Raw genomic sequence first — 27,245 nt, 5'->3', positions numbered from 1 at the left:
TATATTAATTTGTTGAGATTTTGTTGTTAACATTGAAATACTTGTAACGCGGTCACCTCGCTCGACGCTCGGATCGGCTCATCGGTGTCCGGGTTCGAGAGGAGGGGAGACTCAAGCGTACGCGAACACAAGTGGCGGCGTGAAAAAGATAGTTTATTTAGCGAAAGAAAGATACAGCGTGCAGGGCCAAGAGATGTCGCAGTGTCGCTGGTAGCAAAGCGGAGACGCAACCGGTTGGCGCCAGGCGATGAGGTGCGCAGGACAGGTGCGGTGTGCGGTCGACAACGGTCGATTTACACGGCGTGGTTACCACTAGGGGTCTTAGGATTACTGACTTATAACTAGCGGCTTTAATCTCTATCGCATGCACTTACGAGCTAATGTCAGGCGGGACGGTTAGGTATTGCGGGCAGGGTCGAGTGCCACGTCGAGCCCTGCCTTCGCAACGGAAACCGGTGACGCCCGGTGGAGCTGAGTGAAACCTCAGCCCGAGGAGCGGTGGCAGGAGTCGGAGAAACCCGACAGAGCTGAGTGAAACCTCAGCCCGTGGAGCGGTGACAGGAGTCGGCGAAACCCGACAGAGCTGAGTGAAACCTCAGCCCGTGGAGCGGTGACAGGAGTCGGTGAAACCCGACAGAGCTGAGTGAAACCTCAGCCCGTGGAGCGGTGACAGGAGTTGGTGAAACCCGACAGAACTGAGTGAAACCTCAGCCCGTGGAGCGGTGACAGGAGTCGGTGAAACCCGACAGAGCTGAGTGAAACCTCAGCCCGTGGAGCGATGACAGGAGTCGGTGAAACCCGACAGAGCTGAGTGAAACCTCAGCCCATAGGTAGAGAAAGCCGGTGAAACCCGGCAGAGCCAAGCGAAACCTTGGCCCCGAGAGGTAGTAGGTACTGGTTAGGTATCAGGAGTCGGATCGCAGGATGGGATCTGGTCCCGATGTCTCGGCCGGCCGCCGTTCCCCACTACGCGCCGTCGGTCCGATGGCGGGGAGTCGGTATCGCGTGGGGACATCGCGAGCGAGATAGCGTGAGCGAGACGGCGCGTGCGCCCTGCAGGCAAGCGAATGCGGTAGCGCGAGTGGTGTACGTGCAAGCGGGATGGATAGTGCAGGATAGTAAGCCAAGCGTTTCTCTGTATATATGTGTGTGTGTGTGTATATTTACGTACGTGTATGTATATATATATATATGTGTATGTACACTCGTAACGGCCCTGCCGTTACATACTTAGATAAGGATGCGATATTAAGCTTTATTTTCTTTATTATTTTACTGAACAGTCCGGAGAAGTGATTTCAGTATGTTCTGTTTTTGTTAATGAAGTTCTAGGGAAAATTTACTAGGAACATTAAAGCTGTAGTAGCGCCATAAGGTTGTGGTAAGAAGCGGAATTTTGTATAAACCTTTAAATAATTTTAAGCGGTATATATCTTTTATTATATGTATACCAAAGGTTTGATGGTGCTGTCTCCTAACACAGTCAGTCATAAATAATTAAAAATTTTTGAAAAATTTACACTGAATATGACTAGAGGTACTCTCAGCGCTGGGACGTGACAATCGGCTATGAAAGTAAAAACAAAGCTGGGCATGAGTTTGAAAAAGATAAAGAAGAAGATGACGAGAAGGAGGATACTTCCGACGGCGAAACGCGGAGGCTTGTTGCCCATTTTTCCGATATTGGGCGCGCTTGGTTTTTTGATTGGTGGCAGTGAGCGTTGCGAAGGCAATGAACGCCGGTAAGACCGCTCGACGTCAACTGGAGGAGTTGCAACGCCATAATCGCGTGATGAAGGGTCACGGATTGCACCTAGCGCCTTACAAATGTGGTAGCGGCGTGACGAGAAGAACGAAAAAAAAAAACGGACTTACCATGAATTCTTGTCATCTACTAATATCAACCGGTTTATCCTTTTCGTAAAGGATTTCTGTTGATAGATTGTATGCCATCCCTCGATAATGATGACATACACATGCCTCTATCACTCTTTTGAGTGAAATTCCACGTTGAAGCGGAGATCAACAGCTGCGCCTCTTTAACTGGTTGGGAGTCGGAGTGTACTGTCTCCTTACAAACATACTCTGTCACGTTAATTGCTGGATATGCTCCGTTATATTTCGTAATGAAGAAGATGTTAGTTCCTCCAGAATGGCACCAACACATCTCATTATCGTCAATCATTCTTGTCTCACATTGTTGACATCGATTTGATACTTTGACGGTTCTCGCCATCGTAACACGACACATTTTTTTATGTATTACTCAAAAGAATCAATTCAACGACGCGCCAAACCGCAGCATTCTAAAAACAGGACGAGCGACACGCGCTAGATCCCCGTAGACAACGCCTAGACACAGGACGTGCGCCTAACTGCGGCATCCTACAAAACAGGACGCGCGTCTTCCCGTCGCTGCGAAAAACAGGAGACACCGCGGAAAACGCCTAGACACAGGACGCCTAACCGCGGCATCCTAAAAAAAAACAGGACATGCGACGTCCCTGCGGAAGACGCCGAAACCGCGACCGTCGGGCCCGCGATTGTTCGGGGGAAATCACCTCGCGACCGCCATAGGGATCCATCCTCTCCCCCCCAGATGCGAATCCCCCGGGGATCCTATGACCCTCCACTCCCTCCACCTCCCCTCTCGCCCCGGGGGGCTTAGGGCCCCCCTTGTTTGCCTACTCTTACCTAACTGTTAAACAGTCACAAACTGAGATTTTCCGGTTAGAAAGAAAGATCTCGCACCACATTCCCAGAAATATATGCCATAATTTTTTCATTGCGCAGAATAAGTTTCTTTATCACGTGTACAACTAAATGATAAAATGAACCTGAATGATAAAATGATGAAATGAAATGGTAAAATTGAGTCAAAAACAAAAAGAACGAGGTATTAAAGACATTAGACCAGTTAAATATTTCTGCTCTCTTTCCCTCACTTCCCCTTCTCCTACATTCTCACATTCTCTAATCCCTCTCTCTTCAGCCTCTACATCTTTACATCCTCCTGCTGCTTTCTCTCATGCCTCTACATCCTCATACTCTCCTGCTTCTTTCTCATTCTTACCGATAATACACCCACCCCCTTGGTACCTCAAACTACGTTGCCTTTCCGAACTCTCTCTCCTACTTAAAAGATATCTCTCCACCTTCTCTTCATGCTTTGAGAGAAAAGTGATTTCTTAACTTGTCCACTACCTATATTCCTCAAGAAATCCAGTGTTTGCTTCAACTTGGCGAAAATTTCGCCTTGTCTTTGTACAACTCAGAAAAAATCATCATTGAGTTCATTAAAAACATTAAAAAGAATATCCAGAAATTTCTGAAGACGTTTGAACTTGAGGAATAGACTAATACCCATCATCAATAATCTTTCAACATTCTTCCCCCAAAAAGATAGCATTAACGTCAGACTATCTCATTTACTAAAATCCATTCAACAATTTATACGCACCCATCCTAACATCATATTCACAGCAGATAAAGGTTATATCACCATCGCGTTGGATAAAGACAGTTACCTTACGAAAATAAAAGATATGTTACACGATACTAAGCCGTAGCGTGAACACGAAGGATCGAGGACTATCACTCAACAAGTTGCGAGATATTCTCAAAATCTGGAAGAACTCTAACTACATATCTGAGACTGTACAAGCACATTTACTGTACTGATGGGATTTTCCCCAGAACTTACGGGCTTCCTAAAATACACAAGCATGAATACGCCCTTCGAAATAATTGTCTCGACAATTGATAGTCCATTTTACAATCTGGCATCCTTCTTGAACAAACTCCTGTTAAGAAGTATCCCAAAACCTTCAATTCACATAAAAAATAGTTTTAAACTTGCTAACAAGTTATCTAACATACAATTGATGATCACATACTTGTTTCCTTCGATGCGGTCTCCTTGTTCATCAATGTTCTTATCAATCTATCAATTGACAGTATTGCTAAGCGCTGGGGAGACATCTCGAAGAACTGCGACATCCCTAAGGATGAATTTTTGAGTGCAGTCTCGTTTATCCAAAATTCTATCTTCTTTACCTTTGACAATTAATTTATAAGCAAAACTTTGGAACACCCACGAGTTTCCCATTGTCTCAGATCACAGCTGAATTAGTTTATTAAAAGATTTGGAGGAGAGCCTGTTCCGAGATGTTAAGGCTTTATTCCTTTCCAATTGATTGATGAGATTTTTGGAAGAATTCTTCAACTCGTAGCATCCTAGATTACAATTTATTACTGGGGGGGGGGGGCGAGAAATTGAAATGAGAAATTGAATTTTCTTGATTCGACCTTAAAGATTGTTAAGAACGTTGAAATTGATTGGTTTCATAAACCCACATTCTCGGGAAGGTGCCTTCCGAATTTTCGTTCCCAGCACTCTCGCTCAATAAAGAGGCACTATTGCTGGACTCATCAATAGAGCGTTCTTATTGTCTCACCCGAAACACTATAAAAAAAACTTGAGTTTGGTGATCACGATTTTGTTAAGAATGATTACCCTCTCAACTTTATCTTTAATAACATCAATCGAGATTAAAAATAAATAAATTCTATTTAGGCGGGAAGCTAGATTAAGCTAGCCAAATATGGTGCAATCACAAGGAACAAGATAGTTTCACTTTATCTTTTGTTCCGGGAATTGCGACCAAACTCAAAAAAGTGGTGAATGATTTCAACGCAAAACCCGCATTCTTTAGTATGAATAAGTTGAGAGGCATGATCAGGATTAAAAATGCTCTATTAGCACATTCTAAAAGGAATGTAGTACAAAGTATACAAGATCTGCTGCGGCAGTTGTGATGCGTGCTATGTCGAACAAACTGTGAGACAATTAAAAATGAGACTGCAGGAACACCAGAATCATATACGTAAAAACACAAGCACATATTCAGTCATTACCGAACACAGATTACGATCATGAATTTGACTGGAACGGTGTAAAAGTATTACTGTGAACGTAATTTGCAGAAACAGTTGATCTCAGAGATGCTTTTTATTAAGAGTCTCTGTCCAAATAAGAAGAGAGGATGTGCGTCACGGCGGGGCCCGACCACGAACCATTCATGAAAACTCGTAATTATTTTGCGAAAAAATACCACCTCAGCCAGGAATCGAACCTCGATCTCCTGCTTACCAGGCAGGCATCTTATCCCTTCGACTACCGAGGCATGTGATGATATTTATCGCAAACAACGTGTTTAGAATAACACGTCAACAATACAATGATACACATATATACGTATATTACAATATACATATATACATGTATTCTCTCGAATCCCCACGACCGGCACTCCAGAGAGATGATGATTCTATTCTCTCGATAGATGCAGGTCGGACTGCAGCGGCGACACCCTCTAACGCCATTGACAAATATACAAATAATCCTCCTGGTGCGCGACAAGAGAGATTGCATCGAGCATGGCTCGAGACTCCTATAATAGCTTGAATTTACAGCCTGATACTGAATTCTTGCATCGCGCATACATTTCCGTCTTGAGCAAATTGTAACCTCGGTTTTGTTTTGATGGCAAGTTGTTGAATTGTAGAGTCACCGCGCACAGTTACTGCCTGGAGCTCAAGACGTGCGGACGTGTTGTGCGGTGTGTTGCTTGGTGCGAATCGTGCCGCACTCCTACGCGTGCTTACTTCGATTTAGTGTGAACTGTGTTCATATGATAATTAACAATCCCTTAACGACTTGTTTCGTTGCATTAAGGTCATTCGTTGACATATATGTACGGTCATAATTTCAATTAACGATTTTAAAAGGATGCTAAACTCGTCTATTTTACCGACTGAATATATATTTAGTACTTTTCCATTTTCTTCGCTTTCCTAACATGGATTAAAAAATCCTTTTACAGAAAGAGAGAAAATATCCACTAAGTGTGGTAAGCTATTAAATGATACATAAAAACAAAAAAAAATTACAGTTTAAAATTAGTATTACAGTTTTCTGTTTCTGTCTAGGTTACATATTCACTTGATATAAATAATGCGACGTAACTTTCGAACTTGAAACTGTCCACATTTGTTCAATATCTAAGAATATTTTGAGACCTTCAAAATATGATTTGAAAGCTTATTGGACAAGTAAATAGAAAAGTACTTTTTGAACTGGCACGCTATCACTTATGTGAAATGTAGAATATGGCAGAGCATGAAATTAGTTCCCGATAGAGGCGTATCAATTTACTATATAGAATAGAGTCCCTGAAGTAAAAGTCTGGCTTTGTGTGTGTGTGTGTGCGCGCGCGCGCGCACACACACACACACACACACGCACGCGCGCATATGTAATGAATATGCATGTGCATGACATTACTTTTAACGTGTAATTTAAAACTTGTTATTACGATAAATATTACTACTCGACAAATGAAAGGATAAAATATTTGCCCGGTAAGCAAAGGAAATCCAAATTCAATTCCTAGTTGAGGTGATTTTTCGCAATATTCGCATATTTTCGCGAATTATGTTTTGCATAATTTCCATTTTTTTTACGATTGGTTCGAGCTCAAACTCCCATCGTGACAATCTCTCTTCTTACTTTGAAAGAAAAGATGTTTTAAATAAAACTTATTAAATTTTAATTTTTTAAAAAACATGCTATAATATTGTAAAACCTAATAATTAATATTTCAAAGATGATAGTCTATGATACACATACATTTTTATACATAAGCAAACTGTATAACTGTAATAAATGTCAATTTATTTACCGATTAAGTTTTATTGATAGAACAAACTCTTAATGAAATACATAAACAAATGTCAAATAGTCAATTTACTCACAAGATATTTAATATTTTAATCTCACAGATTCTGATATAGAATCATAAACTTTTTTAATTATAATCGTGCAATACGTTGCGAGCAATCCGCGTGGCGCCGGGGGCGAGAATGAGTGGTCGGGATAAAGAAAACAGCCGGGTAGATGTGGGCGATATGCGGTGAAGAAAAGAAAAACAGTATATTTTTCACAATGATCACAGGCGCACTTAGAGCAAGTATTTGCGCGAGTACGAATAATGCTTGATAACGGCGAAAAGATAATAAAACCATACTGTGCGATACGTTCTTCGCAAGTAAAAAACGATCTGAACAGTGTCGATGTGTTACGTGCGATAAAGGATACGTGCGACTCGCGATTGCGAGCGGCGATCCCGAACGAACTTTTTATGTCCTCTGATCTTCCGAAAGATTTTGCCGATGACTCGCCACTTTTGATTTCGCACAAAAGCGGTGAGGTGGCTTCTAGAAGATTGGAGAGCGAAGCTGTTATTATTTTGACATTACATGTCGCTATGTCAGTTGTCCGCTCGAATTTGCGCTCGAAGTGCGATTCGCGGAGCGCAGCGATCGCTAGCGATTGGCGCGAGTTCGCTCGCCGATGCACTAAATTTCGAACGCGTCAGGTTGCCACCTGCATTCACGCGCGCGTACAAGAGAATATTTTAATGCATGTTACTCTCCGCATACTCTGGGTTTTTGCAATAATAACTGTACCTTAATACTTGCATAGAATAATGAGACAAATTGATTAGCAAGAGAAGTATTATATTCATTTAGAATAATTGGAGAAATCATGTTACATTTTGAATTTAAACGCCTCTGATATAAGAAAAATTATACGCTATATAATAATAACTCTCTCATGCAATTATATATGAGAATATTTCACGTTCCATACATGATACGTTATATATAAATAAATAATTATGTGAAATTGTATATAACGCATTATATATGAAATATGTATACATATGGAAAACTTTTTACCTGATAGAGAAAGAATATTTGCCATAAATTATCGGAATCCCACAAATAATTTAGGTTCGAAGCATAAAGATTTCAAGTTTGAATTCTAGAAATATTAAATGTTAAATATACTATTTATTTTTTTAAAGATTGTATATATTATTTCATGTTATAACATGTTATAACATGTTATAACATGTTATATATATCTGTGTGTTGTTTATATTGCACGTATATTTCTTTCAAAATCACTAAAAGAATTACACTGACTGTTTATTGTTCACGTATATTTTCTTTACACTTTACACTACATACTGAACTTGTACTAATCTAGTGATACATTCAGTCTATAACATATTTAATTGACAATATCAATAGATAATATTTATGCATTAAAATATCAAATATCTTGTGAGTAAACTGTTGACTATTTGACATTTGTTTATGTATTTTATTAAGAGTTTGTTCTATCAATAAAACTTAATCGGCATAATATTTATGCTGAGTCCTACGATACAAAATCTTGCGGAGTCGAACAATACAGTAATATAGCAATATAAAAAAATGATTTATCACACACACTCGTATAATAAGAGATACTCTCTAAAAAAAAAAGATACTAGAGGTTCTATTAACAAAGTTCTTTCAATCATGTAAATAATAAAACCGCGAATCATGAAATACGCTACAACATGGCTACGGAAGAAGACATGTAAGTATATTCTTCCTAACATTTTATATAATTATAATAAATAAATTTATATAATTAAAAAATTATAAAATAAAAATATAAATTTTTAATCATATCTATGTTGTCTAATTTATGTGAAATATTTTTTCAGAGAGATGAGTGACGAATTCAGTCAGATCGACGTTAATGATACAATGGAAATAATGGCTCTGAAGGTGAAAATAAAAAAATTAAAAGAAGAGTTAAATTAAAAAGTAAATCGGTTCTCAGAACCTCCAGAGAGTCCATCGTCTTAGCCGGGACCATCACTATCGCAACCATCAGGCCGCCAGAGACGCAGTCGCCGATGCCGCAACCAGAAACAAAAAAACATAAGTAAAACATTAATGTACATAACACCTATAATACATATAAGATATTACAATCTTCTCTTTCATGATTAATATTATTTAATATTATATTAATATTAAATAATAATATAATTATTATTTAATTTAATTAATATTTCTAATAATATTATTTAATAATATAAATATTACAGCCCGACGTTGACAGAAAAGTCGGCACGCACGTGGCGGACGAGGAGGATGTGGCGAACGAGAAGGACGTGACGGGCGTGGAAAACGCAGAAGACAATATACAAAATATACATTTATAAATTATTAGTTATTTCATGTATATTTTTATGTTAATGTTGTTGTGTTATGTTGATTAATGTTGATGTGTTCTTTTATTATTTTTTCAATAAAAACCTTGATAAAGATCTTTTATTTATAATCAATCAATTAGAATTGTGACATAAAAAGCAGAGAGCTGTAATTAGAGATACATTAATCAGTTAATATATTAGCTAGACTGTAGTTAGAGATGCATTAACTTATTTTATACTATGCGAGTGCGTGTGAAAAATCATTTTTTATATTGCTATATTATCGACTTCCCAAGATTTTGTATCGTAAGAGTCAATGCAAAACATATTATTGATATTATCAATTAAATATGTTATCTATGACTGAATGCGTTAATAGATTATGTTGTAACCAGACCTACAACTAATAATAAAAGTAGTCCGCATGGCAACAAAAATAGTCCGCATGAATCTTGGAAAAAGTCTTTCGAAAGACGACACAAATGTGTGATCGCCGAAATTGCGATCAGTCTTTCGAAAGATCGCAGAAATGCATCACGCGAGAATATTGCGAAAAGCCTATCAGCAAATTCCTAAATTTGATGATCGAACCGAGCGTGATATTGATCAATCAATATCACGCAATCAATCGACGCAACTGATCGGAATGCTGATCGGGCATCGATCAGTCTATATAATCGGTTACACAAAGCGGAATGAGAGAGTCAAAATTATAAGTCATGCGGAATCATTATTATATAAATTGCGCAAAATATTACGGAATTCCATCGCAAAGTTCACGCAAGCCGTATTATCAGCAGTTCAGATGTCACACTCGATCGTCGGCCGCTAGAGTAACGCGAGATGCGCCGAGCCGCCCGACAACGCGTAAAATATAATATCAAGTAAAATATAATATCGGTATAATATCAAGTATTTGTGGACTTGTTAAAATAAATCAATTAAATAAATAAATAAATTAAAAAAAGTGTCAGTGATTTCACGAGGATCCCTACATTCCTTTGATCCTGCTCGGAGTTTCAACTCCTTAAGCTTGACGAACCCGACTATCCAGAATATTAACGTTGTAGCCCATCCGGGGTACAACATTTTGGTGGCAGCGGTGGGATTATCAAAACCATCTCCCAAGAACAACAACTTGAGAGGATTATCGTTGATCAAGCCAGCAGAATCGAGTAAGCCCCGACGCACTGCATTACGGGCAGAAGAAAGGAGAAAAAATTGTACAAAACAAAATAAGACTTGCAGTAATAGATTACAAGCTGCGGGCAGAAGAATCAAATTTCCTATAAACCGAAAATACAAGACCTGTAGAAAATAGGCGGAAAGACCCCATCAAAAAATAAGCCGCCCACGAAATTGTATCAGTATAGTAAAATCAGCAGAGTGCCGATCTATGACAACGAGTATCCAGTGGCAGCGGAGCAACGACCAGAGAGTCTACGAGCACCGAGAGCCAGCCAGCGCCGACCGTGTACATCGATACCAGGCAGCGAGGATGCTTTACCGATACGCACTACTACGTACAGCCAACTGACACGCCAGCACAACCATGCGAGCGTATTCGATCTATCTTCTAATGTAAGTCAGAAAAATCACATTTTGTAAAGCGAATGTCCGCAGCAAAGGACAGCCTAGCGTATGCGACTTGACCAAAATCGCGGCCAACAAACAACCCCGTAGAATTTCCGCACACTATCTCCGCGATAAATACCGCGAGAAACGCGTTAAAAGAAATACGCGATAACGTGCGCCATGTATTACGATACGATAGTGATGAAGACGTTCATGTCATAACCGAGCGCGAATTTCCATACGACGAAAAAGATTATAGCTTGCTCGCATTAAACGACACTGACTCCCACATTGACACATACAAGCACGCAAACACACATAAACAAATTTACGGAGACGGAAGTATATTTAACTCTTCTAACATATACCAATCACTAATAAACGAAATGGCTCATTCACCCGTCGAACAACCAAACGAAATCGACAACGAAATTTTGCAACTACGGCATTCAGTCGATAGACATGGACCGCAAGAAAATCGAACAAACCGCCGCGTCACAATTGACGCACAGTCCGATAATCATCATAATCATGCTTCGTGAATTAATGGATGAAATACGCGATCTCCGTGTACAAGTCAACGGATTAAGCCGACAGGCACAATTACCTATGGGTGAACGAACGAGAGTATCGCAAGATTTTCTGCCGCATTAAATTTAATTTACGGACGATATCAGGACATACGAAACCAATCAGGAAACGCACTGGCATTTCTAACATTGAAAGACGCGCGTAACATGATCCCAGAGATCTTCGGTACGTCGTGAGGATGCGTGTACGAATTTTTAAACACAAGCACGTTCGCGATAAAAAATATACACCTTGCGAATGAACACTCTTTATTAGAAGCCATTCTTTGCACCAAATTCAAAGGCAAGGCGATGATGGATTTCCGTACGCGACATATAGTAAATTTCGAGCAATTAAAACGAGAATTGGAAAAAGAATATTTGAGCAAACGAAGCACCACACATTTGCAACTTGAGTTTAACTTGCTCAAACAAAAACCAAACGAGAGCGCGCAAGAATTCGATAAACGAACAGACAATATAGCCATGGAATTATACGAATCCATGAAAGAAGGCAAAAGCCATACAGTCGAGCAGCAACGCGCGATCTTAAAAAATATAAAAGAGCAGGTACTTTACAATTATCAGAACGGATTACACGAAGAGATTAAATTGATTGTACGATCGCAGCGATATCAAACAACACAGGAGCAATCGCAGGAGCAATCGTGGAAGAAAAAACGCGAGGACCTAGCACTCGAACGCAAACCTATCGAAACTGACCAATATTTAAAGCGCATCTACCAAGTCCGCGTTGCGAGAAATACGGAAAAATCGGTCATTACGGGCGCGATTACAGGACTAACCGTTTCATAAATAGATACATCCTGCCTAAGCCGGAAGGACAACCACGAATAAATACAATCGAAAAACAGTGTAGCTATTGCAAAAAGATAGGACATTTGCGTCAAGAATGTTGGACACTGAACGGAAAACCAGAAAACAGCAAAAATTCCGAAAAAATTTTTTCAAATTCGCGAAGAGAAAATCCCGCGAAGAACTTTAAAAAGAGCGAAGCCGGCGAAAGTAAACCGATCGTCCCGCGTCTCGTGTCAGAATATCGCGTGACACACGTCAAGGGAACATCGCTCGTCAACACTGGACTAAACGCGATCACATTAACGATTGCAGAAGCCAAAGGTAGAAAAATAAATTTCTTGTTTGATACGGGCGCATCAGCAACAATAATAAAATTAAAACAGATACTAGATTTACTAGATCACGTTCTAATCTACGAGGAAAAAACTAAAAAGCTAACAGGCATAACAGGACATGAGATAATAACATTGGGCAAAACACATATTACGGTTCAACTATCGCGAAAAAAATACGACACCCCGTATACATAGTGCGAGATAACACGCCAATGGAATATGATGCGATCCTTGGAGCAGATTTCATTTGGCAATATATAACTGTGTTCAATTCAAAAACAAATTCTGTGCAATTTAAAAATACGAATTTCAAATTTTACCCATACAGGCGCGTAACTTTAATGCCGCGCAGTGAAACAATTGTGCAAGTCACGACTAATCAAAACATATAATCGGATTGACGAAACCAGAGGAAATGATACTTGGAATTTTTATTGGATGTTGCCTAGTCAAACTGCGAAATTACATATGTCCAATCAGCATAATAAATATTACTGAAGAAGAAAAAATCGTTCAGGTACCGCAAATAATATTAGAAGAGATAAATACAAAAAAAAAATAACACAAGAATCTGTGAACACAATACAAAGAAAAAATAAAAATACAAAATTAATCTCTCGAGAAGAGCAAATAAACAATTCCTTACACACAGAACATTTAAATACAGAAGAACGAAAATCGGTACTAGAATTATGTCACGAGTATAATGACGTGTTTCATTTAGAAGGAGACACATTAACGTGCACAACAAAAATTAAGCACGAAGTAACAATACGAACAGATTCGTATCGTTACCAGTAAACGTACGACCTTACCGTTTACTTGAAAAACATAAAGACGAGATAAACAAATAAATTCAAGAAATGCTAATGCAGGAAATTATAAGACCGAGCGTCAGCCAATGGAACGCACCACTATTAGTCGTGCCGAAAAAAACAGACGCTTCAGGAAAAACAAAATTACGAATTGTAGTAGATTTCAGAAAATTAAATGATCTCACAATCGGAGATTCATTCCCGTTGCCCAACATAACGAATATACTTGACTAGCTGGGCAACGCGAAGTACTTCACGACATTGGATCTCGCATCAGATTACCACACAAATACCTCAAGGATTATATTTCCTATTTAAAATAAAGGAAGAGGATTGGACTACGATAGAAAAAGTAACAACGATGAGCGCACACTGCGACAAAACAGACGTTTACACAATCCCACATTTCCCGCTAATTTCACTTCCGACATACGAAATACTAAACATAATACCGCTACCGGTACCACACAAGCAAAACATGTCTGCATTAATAGAAATAAATAATCCACTGATAGCCTTAGATACTGACAGACACACGTACGCAAGGCTGACGCACGAAAAATTAAGGCAATGTAAAGAAATAAATGCAAATTATTTGTGCGAACAAATCTTTCCAATTAGCAATGTTAAGACCGACCCACTATGCGAAATAGATATATAGACATCGATAACTGATATAAAAATTGTAAAATTAAATATATATCAATAAAAAATAGCATATGGATAGCCTTAAGTAATTCACGCTCTTGGTTATATTCAATACCAGCGAAAAAGTTATATTCAATACCAGCGAACAAACTATTACAATCTCATGTAAAAATAATAAAGAAATGCGAAAAATTATTACAAATACGGGAAAAATAATATTATCAAATAATTGTAAGATAGTTACAACAGACGTGATAATAAAATAAAAAATTATCAACCATGGAAAAGAAATAAAAACTTATCTACCAGATTATAATATTACCGTACTGAGCGAAACTTTCAAAGCGAACAAAACAGAAAAAATTAAATTAAAAGTAGTATAAGACCCAACAGACCTGATACAACTAACAAAGAAATTAAACAAAATGAATAATGAAATAAACACTAACGAGATATCACCCTTTTTACAAAAACACTTTGTATTATATATTCTATATTCATAAGCAGCACATTAATAATAACCATCGCCATCATAACAATAATAATTGTAATAAAAAATAAGAAACAACAGAACACTACTAAACAAATACTAGAATTAAGTAGGAATAGTGAACTACGTATAGATCGCGCCGTTAGAAGAAGCGAGAGTACGTGATTCTAAACAAACAATTGTAACAAAAAATGTATCGGGATGAAATTTTTGTAAAAGCGAAAACTTCGTACCTCCGTCTTCTTTTACTAACGGGGGGGGGGGGAATGTTGTAGCCAGACCTACATCTAATAATAAAAGTAGTTCGCATGGCAACAAAAAGTAGTAAGCATGAATTTCAGAAAAAATCTTTCGAAAGACGACACAAATGTGATCGCCGAAATTGCGATCAGTCTTTCGAAAGACCGCAGAAATGCATCACGCGAGAATATTGCGAAAAGCCTATCAGCAAATTCCTAAATTTGATGATCGAACCGAGCGTGATATTGATCAATCGACGTAACTGATCGAAATGCTGATCGGGCACCGATCAATCTATATAATCGGTTACACAAAGCGGAATGAGAGAATCAAAATTATAAGTCATGCGGAATTCCGTCGCGAAGTTCACGCGAACCGTATTATCAGCAGCTCAGGTGTCACACTCGGTCGTCGGCCGCCAGAATGACGCAAGACGCGCCGAGCCGCCCGACAACGCGTAAACGTGTATAAAATATAATATCAAGTAAAATATATAGTATAATATCAAGTATTTGTGCACTTGTTAAAATAAATCAATTAAATTAAAGAAAGTGTATGTCAGTGATGATTCGTGTCCGTGGTGTCCGTGTTTCACGAGGATTCCTATGTTCCTTTGATCCTGCTCGGAGTTCTAACTGCTTATGCTTAACGAATCCGACTATCCCGAATATTAAGCCCGTTGAAGCCCATTCGGGATACAACAATTAGTAAAGATTTCTAGATTCGAAGAATTTTCAAAGATATTTTCCAAGATTTCTTTTTACAATATGTTTCGTGTAAAATTAGTTAATGTATCAATAAGTACAATTTCTGCTCTTTATGTCACGATTCTGATTGACTGATCATTAATAAAAAGTCTTTATCGAATTCCAGATTCGAATTCCGCATTTTTTAATAAAAAATTTGCGGGATTTAATTATAAGATTTTTGATTGAAACAACACAAAAGAATACATTAATTAATTAATAATTTATAAATATATATTTTGTAAAGTGTCTTCTGCTTGTTCCACGCCCGCCAAGTCCTCCTCGTCCGCTACATCTTCCTCGTCCGCCACTTCCGTCACATCTTCCTCGTCCGCCGCGTGCGCGCCGACTTTTCTGCCAGCGTCGTGCTCTAATATTTATTAAATAATATTATTAAAAATTTCAATTAAATTAAAAATAATTATATTATTATTTAATATAATATTAATTAATTAATATAATATTAAATAATGTTAATCATGAAAGAGAAGATTGTAGTGTCATGGGTGTTATATATATTAATGTTTTATTTACGTATTTTTCTATCTGGCTGCAATATCGGCGGCTGCGACATCGGCGGCTGCGACATCGGCGACTGTGACATCGGCAGCTGCGACATTGGGGGCTGCGACATCAGCGGCTGCGGTATCGGCGACTCTGATGGCCCAGATGGTTAGATGGTGATCCCGGCTGAGACGAATCCTTTGGAGATTCTGAAGAGCGATTAATTTTTTTATTTAGCTCTTCTTTTAATTTTTTAATTTACGCCTTCAAGATTTCTGTTGTGTCGTTAACAACGATCTGATTAATCTCGTCACTCATCTCTCTGAAATTAGAAATGATTAAAAATTAATATTTTCATTTTATATTATTATAATTACATAAATTTATTTATTATAATTATATAAAATGTTAGGATGAATATACTTACATGTCTTCTTCCGTAATCATGTTGCTATTTCATTGCAGCTATTTCATGATATTATCAATTGAATATGTTATTGACTGAATGTGTAAATAGATTAGTTCAGTATAAAGATATACGTGAACAGTGTAAAATTCAATCAATCAATTGAATATGTTTCAATCAATATTTGTTCGCGGGCTAATTCCACCTTATATGAAGGAACCGTGTACCAAGGCGGAAAGATCGGGTATCGAACAATTCCGTTGTCTTTGCAAAAATATGATTTATTCACCATGTACACAATTAAAAATCGAGGAGAGCGGTATGGCTTTCGATAGTTTCAGCTGTCGAAATATAAGGCGGTTCGCGCACTACGGATATCTTTTCGCATTAATCAATGGAGATCTTCGAGAATATGGCAACGAAATCGGAAATCTTCTCACGGCAAATGCGGCAACGATCACTAATTTCGTTCGGAATATGAGACGACGATAAAGGCGATGCTGGAACGGAAACGCTATCGAACTATCTAGCGATCTGTGTCAATCGGGAGAAAGAAGCGAACGCGAGTCGTGCGCGACGAACAATGTTCCCTCGTTCTAATTTCGAGGATCGTAGAGGTGAGCTTCGTCGCGAATTCCACGGAGCATGTGTTTACTGCGTGTATCCTATGCTAGGTACGCGTAATGCACACTTAGCTCGAACGTGTAACAGGATCCGCGAGACAAATATAAAGAATCTGCGAATTTCATTTATCCTATTCCTAAACAATATTCAATAAATTGAATATGTTATCGACTGAATATGTTAATAGATTAGTTCAGTATGTACAAAGATATAAAGAAAATATACGTGAACAGTGTAAACTATCAGTACAAAAGTTGACCCTGCAGATAAATCAGACCGATAATCAAGGTCACTGTAAGACTAAGCGAACCAGTGAATCAGTGCCTCTCGCGACAGGAATTGTAATTGTACATGAAAGACGACGACGATGACGTTTCTTAAAGTAAAAATTTTCAAATCGGACTTTGCATAGAAATATCTCCGTAGGGCGCGTAACAGAAAAATAAAAATATTTTTATTATACAAGTCAAACTCAAGCTATCGATATTGAGCATACTTAGAAATTGATCAGTTTATCGGTTATTGAGATTCGATAGTTTTGGATACTCGCATCTCACTGACTCGCGTAAAATCACACGGTAGCATTCGGTTGACTTGACATCCGAAACACTACCGTGTCGCCTGATTTAAATGTGCATATGTGTAAACTTCTTGTTGGAGTTCATTCGTCAGTCCTGCTTAAATAATTTATATAATAATGATATGTAAATAATAATATTTATAAAAATTAAAGAAGCAATTAATAAAACGTCTTTTTATTGTTATTCTATAGTATTGTATATTTAAAGATTTGTAGAAAATAATTATTAAAAAAGAAAAACATGAAACAATTTTGCAATTATTCAAAAAGTGGACGGATTTTTAATTGTAAAAAATTTGTTTGATTTGAGTCTTATCTTTTCGCTCTGCGATTTGTTGGTAAAAATCATCGATATGATTATATATTCTATATTAAGTAAACATTTCTAACATGAATCATCAGTTTATATTGACAAATTAACAATATAAATAAATGCAGCTTACGTTTCATATCCAGTATCTTCTGTTGCAGTCAAAGAGTCTACTTTCATCTGCATTATATTCTGAAATAAATATAAAGAAAAAACATAAATAATGTTATAATTCAATATAAATATAACTGTATAAAACATTTATTACTACAACCAATTACTACAAACAAATATTAAAAGACTACCATTTAAATAGAGAAATAACGTAAATCCTCTCACATTATGTAAAAGTAAAAATAGAAGCTTTTTAAATTTACATAATAAATAAGAAGTAAAATAAGAGCTAATGTTATTAATGTATGTAATAACGTAATATTTCTCTCTTTTTTTTTATTTATTGTTTAGTATTTATTGTTTGCTGAGAAAATATCATCATGATCCACGAATCATATATTATAAATATCTCTAAGATATTTTTTAAAAAAATTTTAAAGATATTTTTCAAACATATTGTCTTAGTTTTCTTCTAAAGAAGATAATTTATTCTTTGAAAGCTTACACAGTTATTTACATTGTCAATTATAATATATTAAAATATTATGACATTATCGATCTGGATTCAAAATAATTAAAAAAATATTTTATCAGTATTAATTTGAGAATCCAATATGATTTATATTAAATGCCACAACAATTAATACAATGATTAAAACGGGACTTTGCAGAAACGCATTAATAGAGATAAGAATATGCTGGAAAGCCGGAAATTATAAAATATATATCAGTTATCATATACAACTGATTGAATATTTACATAATTATTAAATAATTAAATAATTAAATAATTTATTAAATACAATAATAATGCAAATTTCTATTTCATTTTCTACATATATAAAATTTAAAATAATCATTTATCGTTGAAATGTCATTTTCTTGATTTAATTCTGATATGAATTTTCAAAAATTTTATCCTAAAGCTTAGATTTTAAAATGTAAGAAGAAATAATTTGTAAATTAATAATAATTTGTAAATTACGAAACATAGAAGACAGACAAGGACGACACAATTCATCATCCGATATAGGCGATTAGTGTGGATTCGCTGTGATCGTTTGTTGCATAGGATGACGAGTGCATAAAACACATCTGCATATACACATACACGCGCGCGTGTGTATATATAGAGACATGTTTAATGCATGCCTCATCGCCAAGTTCACGCGCAGCGAAGTCGCATAAATGGCAGCGAGACGCTCGTGGCTATATACAAATCCAGATATGAAACTAGTCTACATTTTTATATTTCAGCAATGGCTGAACTGATTGAGTTCTAATTAGGCTCAATCGACAGTGAAAGATCAAATTAAATAATAAGTGTTTTTAATTTTTCTCTCTGTCATACAAACAAAGATATCGCAATGCAAAGTTAAAATCAGGAGACACGGTAGTGTCCCAGGTATCAAGTCAACAGAGAACACTATCGTGTGAATCTTTACGCGAATCGGCAAAATGCAAGCATTCGAAATTATTATCGGATTTCAATAACCATTAAATCGATCAAGTTCTAAGTAGGCTTGATCAGTAGCTTGAGTTCGATTTGCATAATAAAAGTATTTTTTTGCTACGTGCCCTTCGAGCGGAGATATTGCTACGCAAAGTTCGATTGGAAAATTCTTACTTTAGAAAACGTTGTCATTATCATTATCGTCACTTTTGTATGGTAATTTCTGCCGCTAGAGAGGCGCTACTGAGCACAAGTTAGTCCAATGTATACTGCCCATCAATGATTCGCTAAGTCTTATAGTGCCTCTGATTTATCGACCTGATTTATCCGCAGAGTCGATAAGATCTAATGTGATAAATACGCACGCATTGAAACGCTATATTAGCAATAATTTAGAATAATAAGATATAAGTATATATTTCGTAACATGTTGTGCTTCGATTATAATCTAGATTATTGCTAATATGTCCCTTTTGATAAGCGTATATTTATCATTATTAATTTTATCAATATAGCGAATCATCAGATTGATAAGTCAGGATCACTGTAAGATCCAATGAATTATTAGACGAACAAAATATAATATGTTTTGCAAAAAATAGAAAAATGTATTTCTACAGTCTCCTTATGTCACGATTCTGATTGAATAATTATTAAAAAGTCTCTATCAAATTTAAGATTCCGCAGTCTCCGCAGTGATGTATACACATAACGAGAGTAAGAAAGTAGAAAACGAAAGAGTGAGCGAGATAGTATGCTTGCTCTTTTTTCGCACGTCCAATTGGCTGCCAACGATGTTGAGTTTCGCAATGGGTTTGACAGTTCGTGATAATTTGTTTCGGAGTGTAATTGACTCATGTTTGTGTCTATTATTTGGCAGGTAAGTTGTAAAAAGCAATATAAATAGTGTCATTTTAAATGTATGTAATTTTCATTTTATTGTCCTTTACGTACGCATTTATGCTTTTTTCGAAAAATCAAAGCTACAAGTGTTCAGATACTATGGTACAGATTGTTGTGCGACTCTTGATCATATTATGATATATTTATTTAAACAATATATCAAAAAGATATATTTAATAATTATTACTAAAACTGAATCATCTCCTCTATAAAAACTCTATAAAACTGTATTAATAAAAGTATAAAAAAACATATTGTACTTGTACCAAAATTACACATATCACATATTTTCAGTATATTCAGAAAAAAAAATAAGAAGGGAGGGTGTGCGTCACGGCGGGACCACGAACTACTCGTGAAAACTCGTAATTATTTTGCAAAAAATATCACCTCAGCCAGGAATCGAACCTGGATCTCCTGCTTACCGGGCAGGCATCTTGTACAGCAACATCCTGAAATGTTTCAATAAATTTTAAGTAAATTAAGAAAAAATATTGATTAAAAGTTAATAACTGTATTTAATAAACGGACTTAATAGTTTGTAACATTAAATTAGCAAGATTGAAAAAATTTATTTACAAAGAAGAGAAATAGGTATAAAAAATTATAATATGTGCCCTAATTTATGATTTCTTTTCTTCTAAATATTTTAACGTCTTTTTCTCTTATTCTTACAGGTTTATGCAAAATTTATCAATACTTAGGAAAAACATATTTAGAAGAGACATAAGCGATGCCCTGAAAAGACTTAATACATCAAATTTAATGATATAATAATTTGAAGTATTGCCTGCCAAATGCATTGAATGTGTATATGAGTGAAACTCTAAATTAATGGTGAAATTAAAATTATGACTTAAGATGAATATAAAGATATATAAATATTACCGCTTTATATAAAAAATATATGTTTTACATATAACATTTAATTTAGCTTTCTATTGTTCATAACTGTAATCGTAGTAGTCTTTGTAGTCGTTTAATTTTTATTTTATTTTTATGAAATTAATAAAACTGAGTTATCTTTTCAATGAAATTGTATTAATAAAAATGTAAAAAACATATTGCACTTGTACTAAAATTACATGTATTATACATTTTTAAGACATTTAGAAAAAAATTGTAAAGCAATATCCTGAAATATTTCAATAAATTTTAAGTAAATTAAGGAAAAATGTTAAAAATTAAAAAGCACAAACATATACATACATAAAAGTACAATACAATGAAAAATACATGCATTCAAAATGATAGTACTCATATTGCTTCTTAGAACTTACTTATAAGATAATAGATTACGCGATAGATAATAGATAATAGATGACGCATAAACATCACTTACACTTCGAAACGAACTATCAGCAATTGTCAAACTCGCCGCGAAACTTAACATCGTCGACATCGTCGATCGCCAATCGGACATGTGGAAAAAGAGCAAGTATGCTATTTCGTTCGTTCTTTTGTTCTCCATCCTATTTATTCTGTGCGTACTATAGAAAAAAAGCGTCAAGTATACAAGTGTCAAGATGCGCTTTTAGATTCAAGATCTGATATCAAAAAAGTGGCACCAAGATATAGTCCCATTACTTCGAAAGTTAAATGTATAATTGTTTTTAAAAAATGTAAATCAATCAATGATTCATATCTTTGCATTCTCATTGAAATCTTCTTATTCTAAAACCCAAGTAATAGCGATTTTAATTCTTTTTCAAAATTATGATAAAATATATAAAATATATATAAAATATATATATAATATAAAATATATAATATATATATAAAATATATAAAATTGCTTTTTAACTTTAAAATGCTAATTTAACTAATATGTATATTATTTATATAAAAGATTTGATATCAAAAGTATAGTTCCATTACCTTGAAAGTTAAATGTACATGATATCATTATTAAAAAAAAAAATTAAAGTTACTATCACTTGGGTTTTAGAATAAGAAAATTTTAATGGGAAATAATGTATACAACAAAGCTATGAATCATTGATTGATTTACATTTTTTAAAAGCAATTGTACATTTAACTTTCAAGGGGAATAACTTGGCTCCACTTTTTTTATATGAAATCTTTTATATAAATGATATATTAGGATTGAGTATTATTAGATACTATTTGAATTTTATAAGATCGTGATATAACATAATGAGTTTAAATAGAAAAACTCTTAAGTGCAAAGGTATGTACTTAGATTTTATTTCTATTTTTTTATGAAGAATTATAATTTTTATACTAGGTATACCACTTATAATATTCATATAACATAGGGTCAGTTGTTGATTATACAAATGATATCAATTGGGTTGTGTTAAGTATGGCAATTTAAAAATAAATTTTTATTTATTTAAAGACGAATTAAAAGCTATTATCACTAGAAGAGTTAGACTAGGAAGATTCTTCAATGGAAATACTATACTGTGATATAAATTTGATTGTTTAATTTTGTTACATGTAACATAAATTAGATATGGCTATTTTGTAATATAATTGTTTTTTTAAGTAGGATTAAAACTACCACTTGGGTTAGAATAGAAAGACTTTTTAATGGTGATACATATTAGGTGTACAAAAAAGTTCTAAGCTTTTTTTTGTAAAATTCAATCTTTATTCAAAAACAAACAAAAAATATTAATCAGCGAAATATTCTCCGTTTGCATCAACGACCTTTTGCTATCTTTCGGCAAAAAAGTAACTTGCGAATTCCTTGACGATAGAAGCTCACCGGCTTCGAAGCGATAAAGTCATCAATGCATTTTCGTATCTCTTCAAATCTCATGAAATGTGTATCAGCCAATGATGCTGCAGCGACCGGAATAGGTAGTAATCGGAAGGCGCCATGTCTGGGCTATACGTCGCGTGCGGGAGAAGTTCCCAGCCTAACGCAAAGATATGGTCCTGAGTCGCTTTCGCAATATGTAGTCGAGCATTGTCATGAAGCAAGATTACTTTACGACGTCTTTGGCCAGTAAATAGCCTTTTTTCTTCTAATGCATCGCTCAAATTGGTCAATTGTTGTTGGTAGCGGTCTGCCGTGATTGTTTGATGATTGTTTGATGATCCGGTTGTAACAACTCGTAATACAACACACCTTTCCACACCAATCTCACCAGATACAGAGCAAAACCTTCTTGGCGTGGATATTGGGCTTTGGCGTCGATGTTGAAGGTTGATCAGGATTAACTCATGATTTTCTACGTTTAGGGTTATCATAAAGAATCCACTTTTCATCGCCTGTAATAATTTTGTGCAGAAAATCTTTTTTCCGGAACTTTGAAAGCAAAGTGAGTGCAGTGTCACGCCGACGATTTTTGTTGTCTTCGGACAATTCATGCGAATTGTCCGAACCCATCTGCCTTCCTTCTGAACCTTTCCCATCGTATGTAAACGTACGGAAATGGTTTGCTAAGTAACGCCAAGCTGCAAGCTCCTTTTCAGTTTGCGCAAAGTTTATATCCAGCAGTGCTTGCAATTCGTCCGTTTCAATCTTTTGCGGGCGTCCAGCACGCGGTTCATCTTCAAGACTGAAATCTCCTTGACGAAATTTTTGTTACCATCTTTTACAGTAGTATGTAGTATGACTTACAGCATTCTCTCCATATGCAGCACAAATCATTGCAGTGACTTCAGCAGCATTTTTCTTTAGATGAAACGCGAAGTGGATGGAAAATCGAATATGCTCTTTTGTTATTGCCATCGTGAACACTACTGATTTTTGAGGTTATGTGCATCAAACGCCAAACCGTATGGCATTTTAGAAGGCTAAATGTCAACGCTTTAAAACCGCAAAAGGGCGGGAAGATATATAAAATTTAAATTGTTATTTCGGTTGTATGAAATCTAAAGCTCAGAACTTTTTTGTATACCTTATTAGTATACTTTATTGTATACCTTTTTTGTATACCTTATTATATCATTTAGATTATATTTTTATTGTTGTATCCCTGATGGGCTACAAGATTAATTTTTGGGAAAGTCGGGTTCGTCGAGTCTAAGGAGTTAAAACTCCGAATAGAATCATAGGTGGAAGGTTCTTTTGGCCAAGTATTACTATTACTCACTTTTAATGATTGATAGGTTTATTAAGATTAATCTAGACAAAAATACGTCACTGTTACTAATTACGACTGCCCGCTAACAGTGATTAAGCAACCGATTTTATAATATTTTGCAGTTCGTGTCGCATTTCAGCGTGTTATGGCTCCTAGTCAGACCATATACGGTTAAAGCAGCGCGCGTCTTTCGTCCGCTGTTGGCTTAGGAATTTGTAGTCTTGCGTTTCCAGCGTAGCGCAGAACTGTTGCTGTGCCGAGATGCAAGACTTATCGTGGTAGCATTCGGGCTACAACACCCTTCCCTGTTGGGACAGAAAAACGAAGGACGAAGAACGAAGTTTTTCTTTTAATATATATTGAAGAATGAATTTTATCTGTTTTATAATTTTATGCATATTAATTGCAGATACGGCTATAACAAAAATTTGTAAATTTTAATTTTCATCGTCATCGGGCTCTCTCTCTTTCTTCTCTTACTATCTGTTTTTTTCTCTCTCATTAACCTAACATGACTCGCCTATTTGGACACCAGAAGGCAGTATTTTCATATCTTATTGTGCCAGCGCGCGCGTGTGAGTACGTGGGATAAATGAATCATTCAGTTCTCTGTATTATCGATTCTGCAAGATTTTATTGACTCTGCAAGATTTTATTTACGTATCACTGCATATTGTTAAGAAGTGTGCATTTATTTTATTTGTGTTCTTCAGTCTTATCCGTGTCTCCTTCTTGTATTTCGCGCCGTGTGCAATAGCGCCCTTATGTATATTTTCGATTACTCTCCGCGAGATGCACGCGCGCGTCGATTTCCTCTCTTTTCGGTTTCCGCAGCAGAAAGAACAGAAAGCACGTTTTATGTGTATCCCTTTTTTGTTTTTGATCAACCACTTACCTTTATTCACTTATTTTTAATCTCGTCGAGATTAGGACATCAATATTATTATGTTAAATTAAATGATGAATTATTGTATAATCGGGCAGGATCTTACATTCTCGTCTAACTAACGAATTAAGATCAATTTCCCCGAAAATTCCTGCCCGATGACCTCCATACCCTTAATAAGTAAATCGCGACATACATTCACACACATGCACGCACGCACGTCCCCACGACCGCACGCCCACACGCTCGCACGCATGCATGCACGCACGCACATTTCATGGATACATTTGTACTTGCACTTAATGCTGCCCGCATTGCGTTTCACATTTTATTCAAATTTGTAACAAATAATGTTTCTTTTATTGTAACTCAGATAATCTTGCAATTAAGTGTTTGTTTTTTTTTTTAATTAATTAAATCTACTCATTTATCACCTTCATTCCCCGCTCCATTGATCACAAGGTCTTTCTCTGGTAAAAGGAATTATTTTCTTAAAAAGATCGACGAATGTACGTTTACGTCACGGTAATATAGCGTTTCCTCAATGCTGATTCAGTGCCCAGACAAACAATGCGATTCGACGAGAGTTCATCTTTCAACGCTTGATCCTCGGAAGAGCAGTTGTATCTTTCTTTCGAGTTCATTCATATTTCATTCATTTCTTAATTTCTTAATTTTCTTTGTGCTAGATGTAACTCGAAATTTAGGGGCTCGTGCATGATGAAAAGTATGATCTTTTGAGCGGGAATGAATACGAGGTCAAATTCAAACAAATCTGATAGAACTTTATAAACTCGGTTTAGAAAATGGTAAACCTAAATCAAGTACATCAAAAACGTATACACATCCATCTCATCAAAATCCCTCGCTTCCAAACACGTTACTTATCCCTTAGGAAGATACCTCGATTGCGGAAGAGTGATTTGAAACCGTTTGCGAGACGTTCAAATCTAATATTTCAGCGAACGAAACATTAATATCTAATAATTCCAATAATTTTACCGGAAGCTAAGATATAGACTTACAAGATCAACTTACAAATTATTTAAGACTTATGGCCCCTCTAAGAACGTGTATCAATTGTGTGCGGAATTGAGATGCCGTTGGCTAGAATTATTTTCAACTGAGGATCTAATGGATGATAGAGTGATGAGATTTTTTGAAATAGATCACACTAGTTTAATGAGTCAGCCTTTACAGTGAAATGTACAGAATAGAGAGAAGATGGTTGCGTACACTTTGAGCAAATAGAATAGCTGTTCGCCAGTTAGATTACACGCACTACTTTGCGAGGTGCGTATGAATTGCGTGATCACGTGGTGAGAGCATGTCCGCAACGTGCTGAGAGAATGTTCGCAAGCTCTTGCACTTTGATCGAACTTAACGAATGATTACGTGCTGCTTTATCAAGCTGAGATACGCGCACTTGTTATTTGAGAATTCGCTCTTTGGGAATGCTCGCAGTAAATATTCTTGTCGAGTTCGAAGGCACTTGAATCCCGATGTGACGAGAAAGAATATGAACCAAGAGTTCGCCACAATTTAGAATGCTTTGCCGAAAAGTTTCTCGCAATAACGATTAAAACGTAGTATTATTACGAGACAAGTGAACAAGTATAACTTACGATACGAACTTCAGTAACGAATACGATAAGAGCGATAGAGAACGACAAGAGCACATGTATTTTCTATGAATAAAGACATGGTCGATTGACTGAAAACGAGAGCGAGGAGCTTGCAGGATCATCCGATCGATTTCCTATCAGTGATTGACACGACGAATCATGTGATTTTTGGCTAAAATTGGCTTACACATACATTCCGTCGATTGTGAAACAACGCCGCTCTCGAAGGATAGTTGATAAGTATAATTACTTCCGCGTGGTAGCTATCAGGCTACCTGGCGCTATCGATCGGATGATTTAAGGTAATCGATCACGCGCGCTTCGCGTGTTCCACGGCACGCACTCAAGTGTGATTTACTTATGGCAATTCCGAACAAATTGCAAGGCGAACTAGGCTCTATCTATCAAAAGGATAATGAA

The 27,245-nt window shown here is 36.1% G+C and overlaps 1 protein-coding gene and 1 long non-coding RNA gene across 6 annotated transcripts in view; one reads left to right on the top strand and one right to left on the bottom strand.

Annotated features, from left to right (window-relative positions):
• MFS9 (major facilitator superfamily transporter 9) overlaps window positions 1-27,245 on the bottom strand; it is a 514,330-nt gene that overhangs the window by 427,417 nt on the left and 59,668 nt on the right. For 2 of the 5 annotated variants that reach the window (XR_016141319.1, XR_016141321.1), the window contains exon 2: window positions 17,917-17,975. The exons of 1 other annotated variant lie outside the window; for it this stretch is intronic. Coding sequence is in view for 1 of the 4 variants with exons in the window: in XM_089085049.1 (XP_088941175.1) it covers window positions 17,917-17,975; window positions 21,596-21,724 (188 nt within the window). In the remaining 3 variants the exon portion in view is untranslated. Of the gene's footprint in view, window positions 1-17,916; window positions 17,976-19,524; window positions 19,622-21,595; window positions 21,744-27,245 lie in introns of those variants that run through there. 2 more of the 5 variants (XR_016141320.1, XM_089085049.1) reach the window with 2 other exon arrangements.
• LOC148934614 (uncharacterized) lies at window positions 8,348-10,345 on the top strand. The gene is made up of 2 exons (XR_016141325.1): window positions 8,348-8,848; window positions 9,015-10,345. It is a non-coding gene; the product is annotated as an uncharacterized LOC148934614 (long non-coding RNA).

Source organism: Pogonomyrmex barbatus, unplaced genomic scaffold, assembly GCF_055798465.1.
Source record: "Pogonomyrmex barbatus isolate J1 unplaced genomic scaffold, ASM5579846v1 scaffold9, whole genome shotgun sequence".
NCBI classification, from domain to species: Eukaryota; Metazoa; Arthropoda; class Insecta; order Hymenoptera; family Formicidae; genus Pogonomyrmex; species Pogonomyrmex barbatus.
The sequence above is the reverse complement of the archived record's forward strand: the minus strand, read 5'-3'. Positions and strand labels throughout refer to the sequence as shown.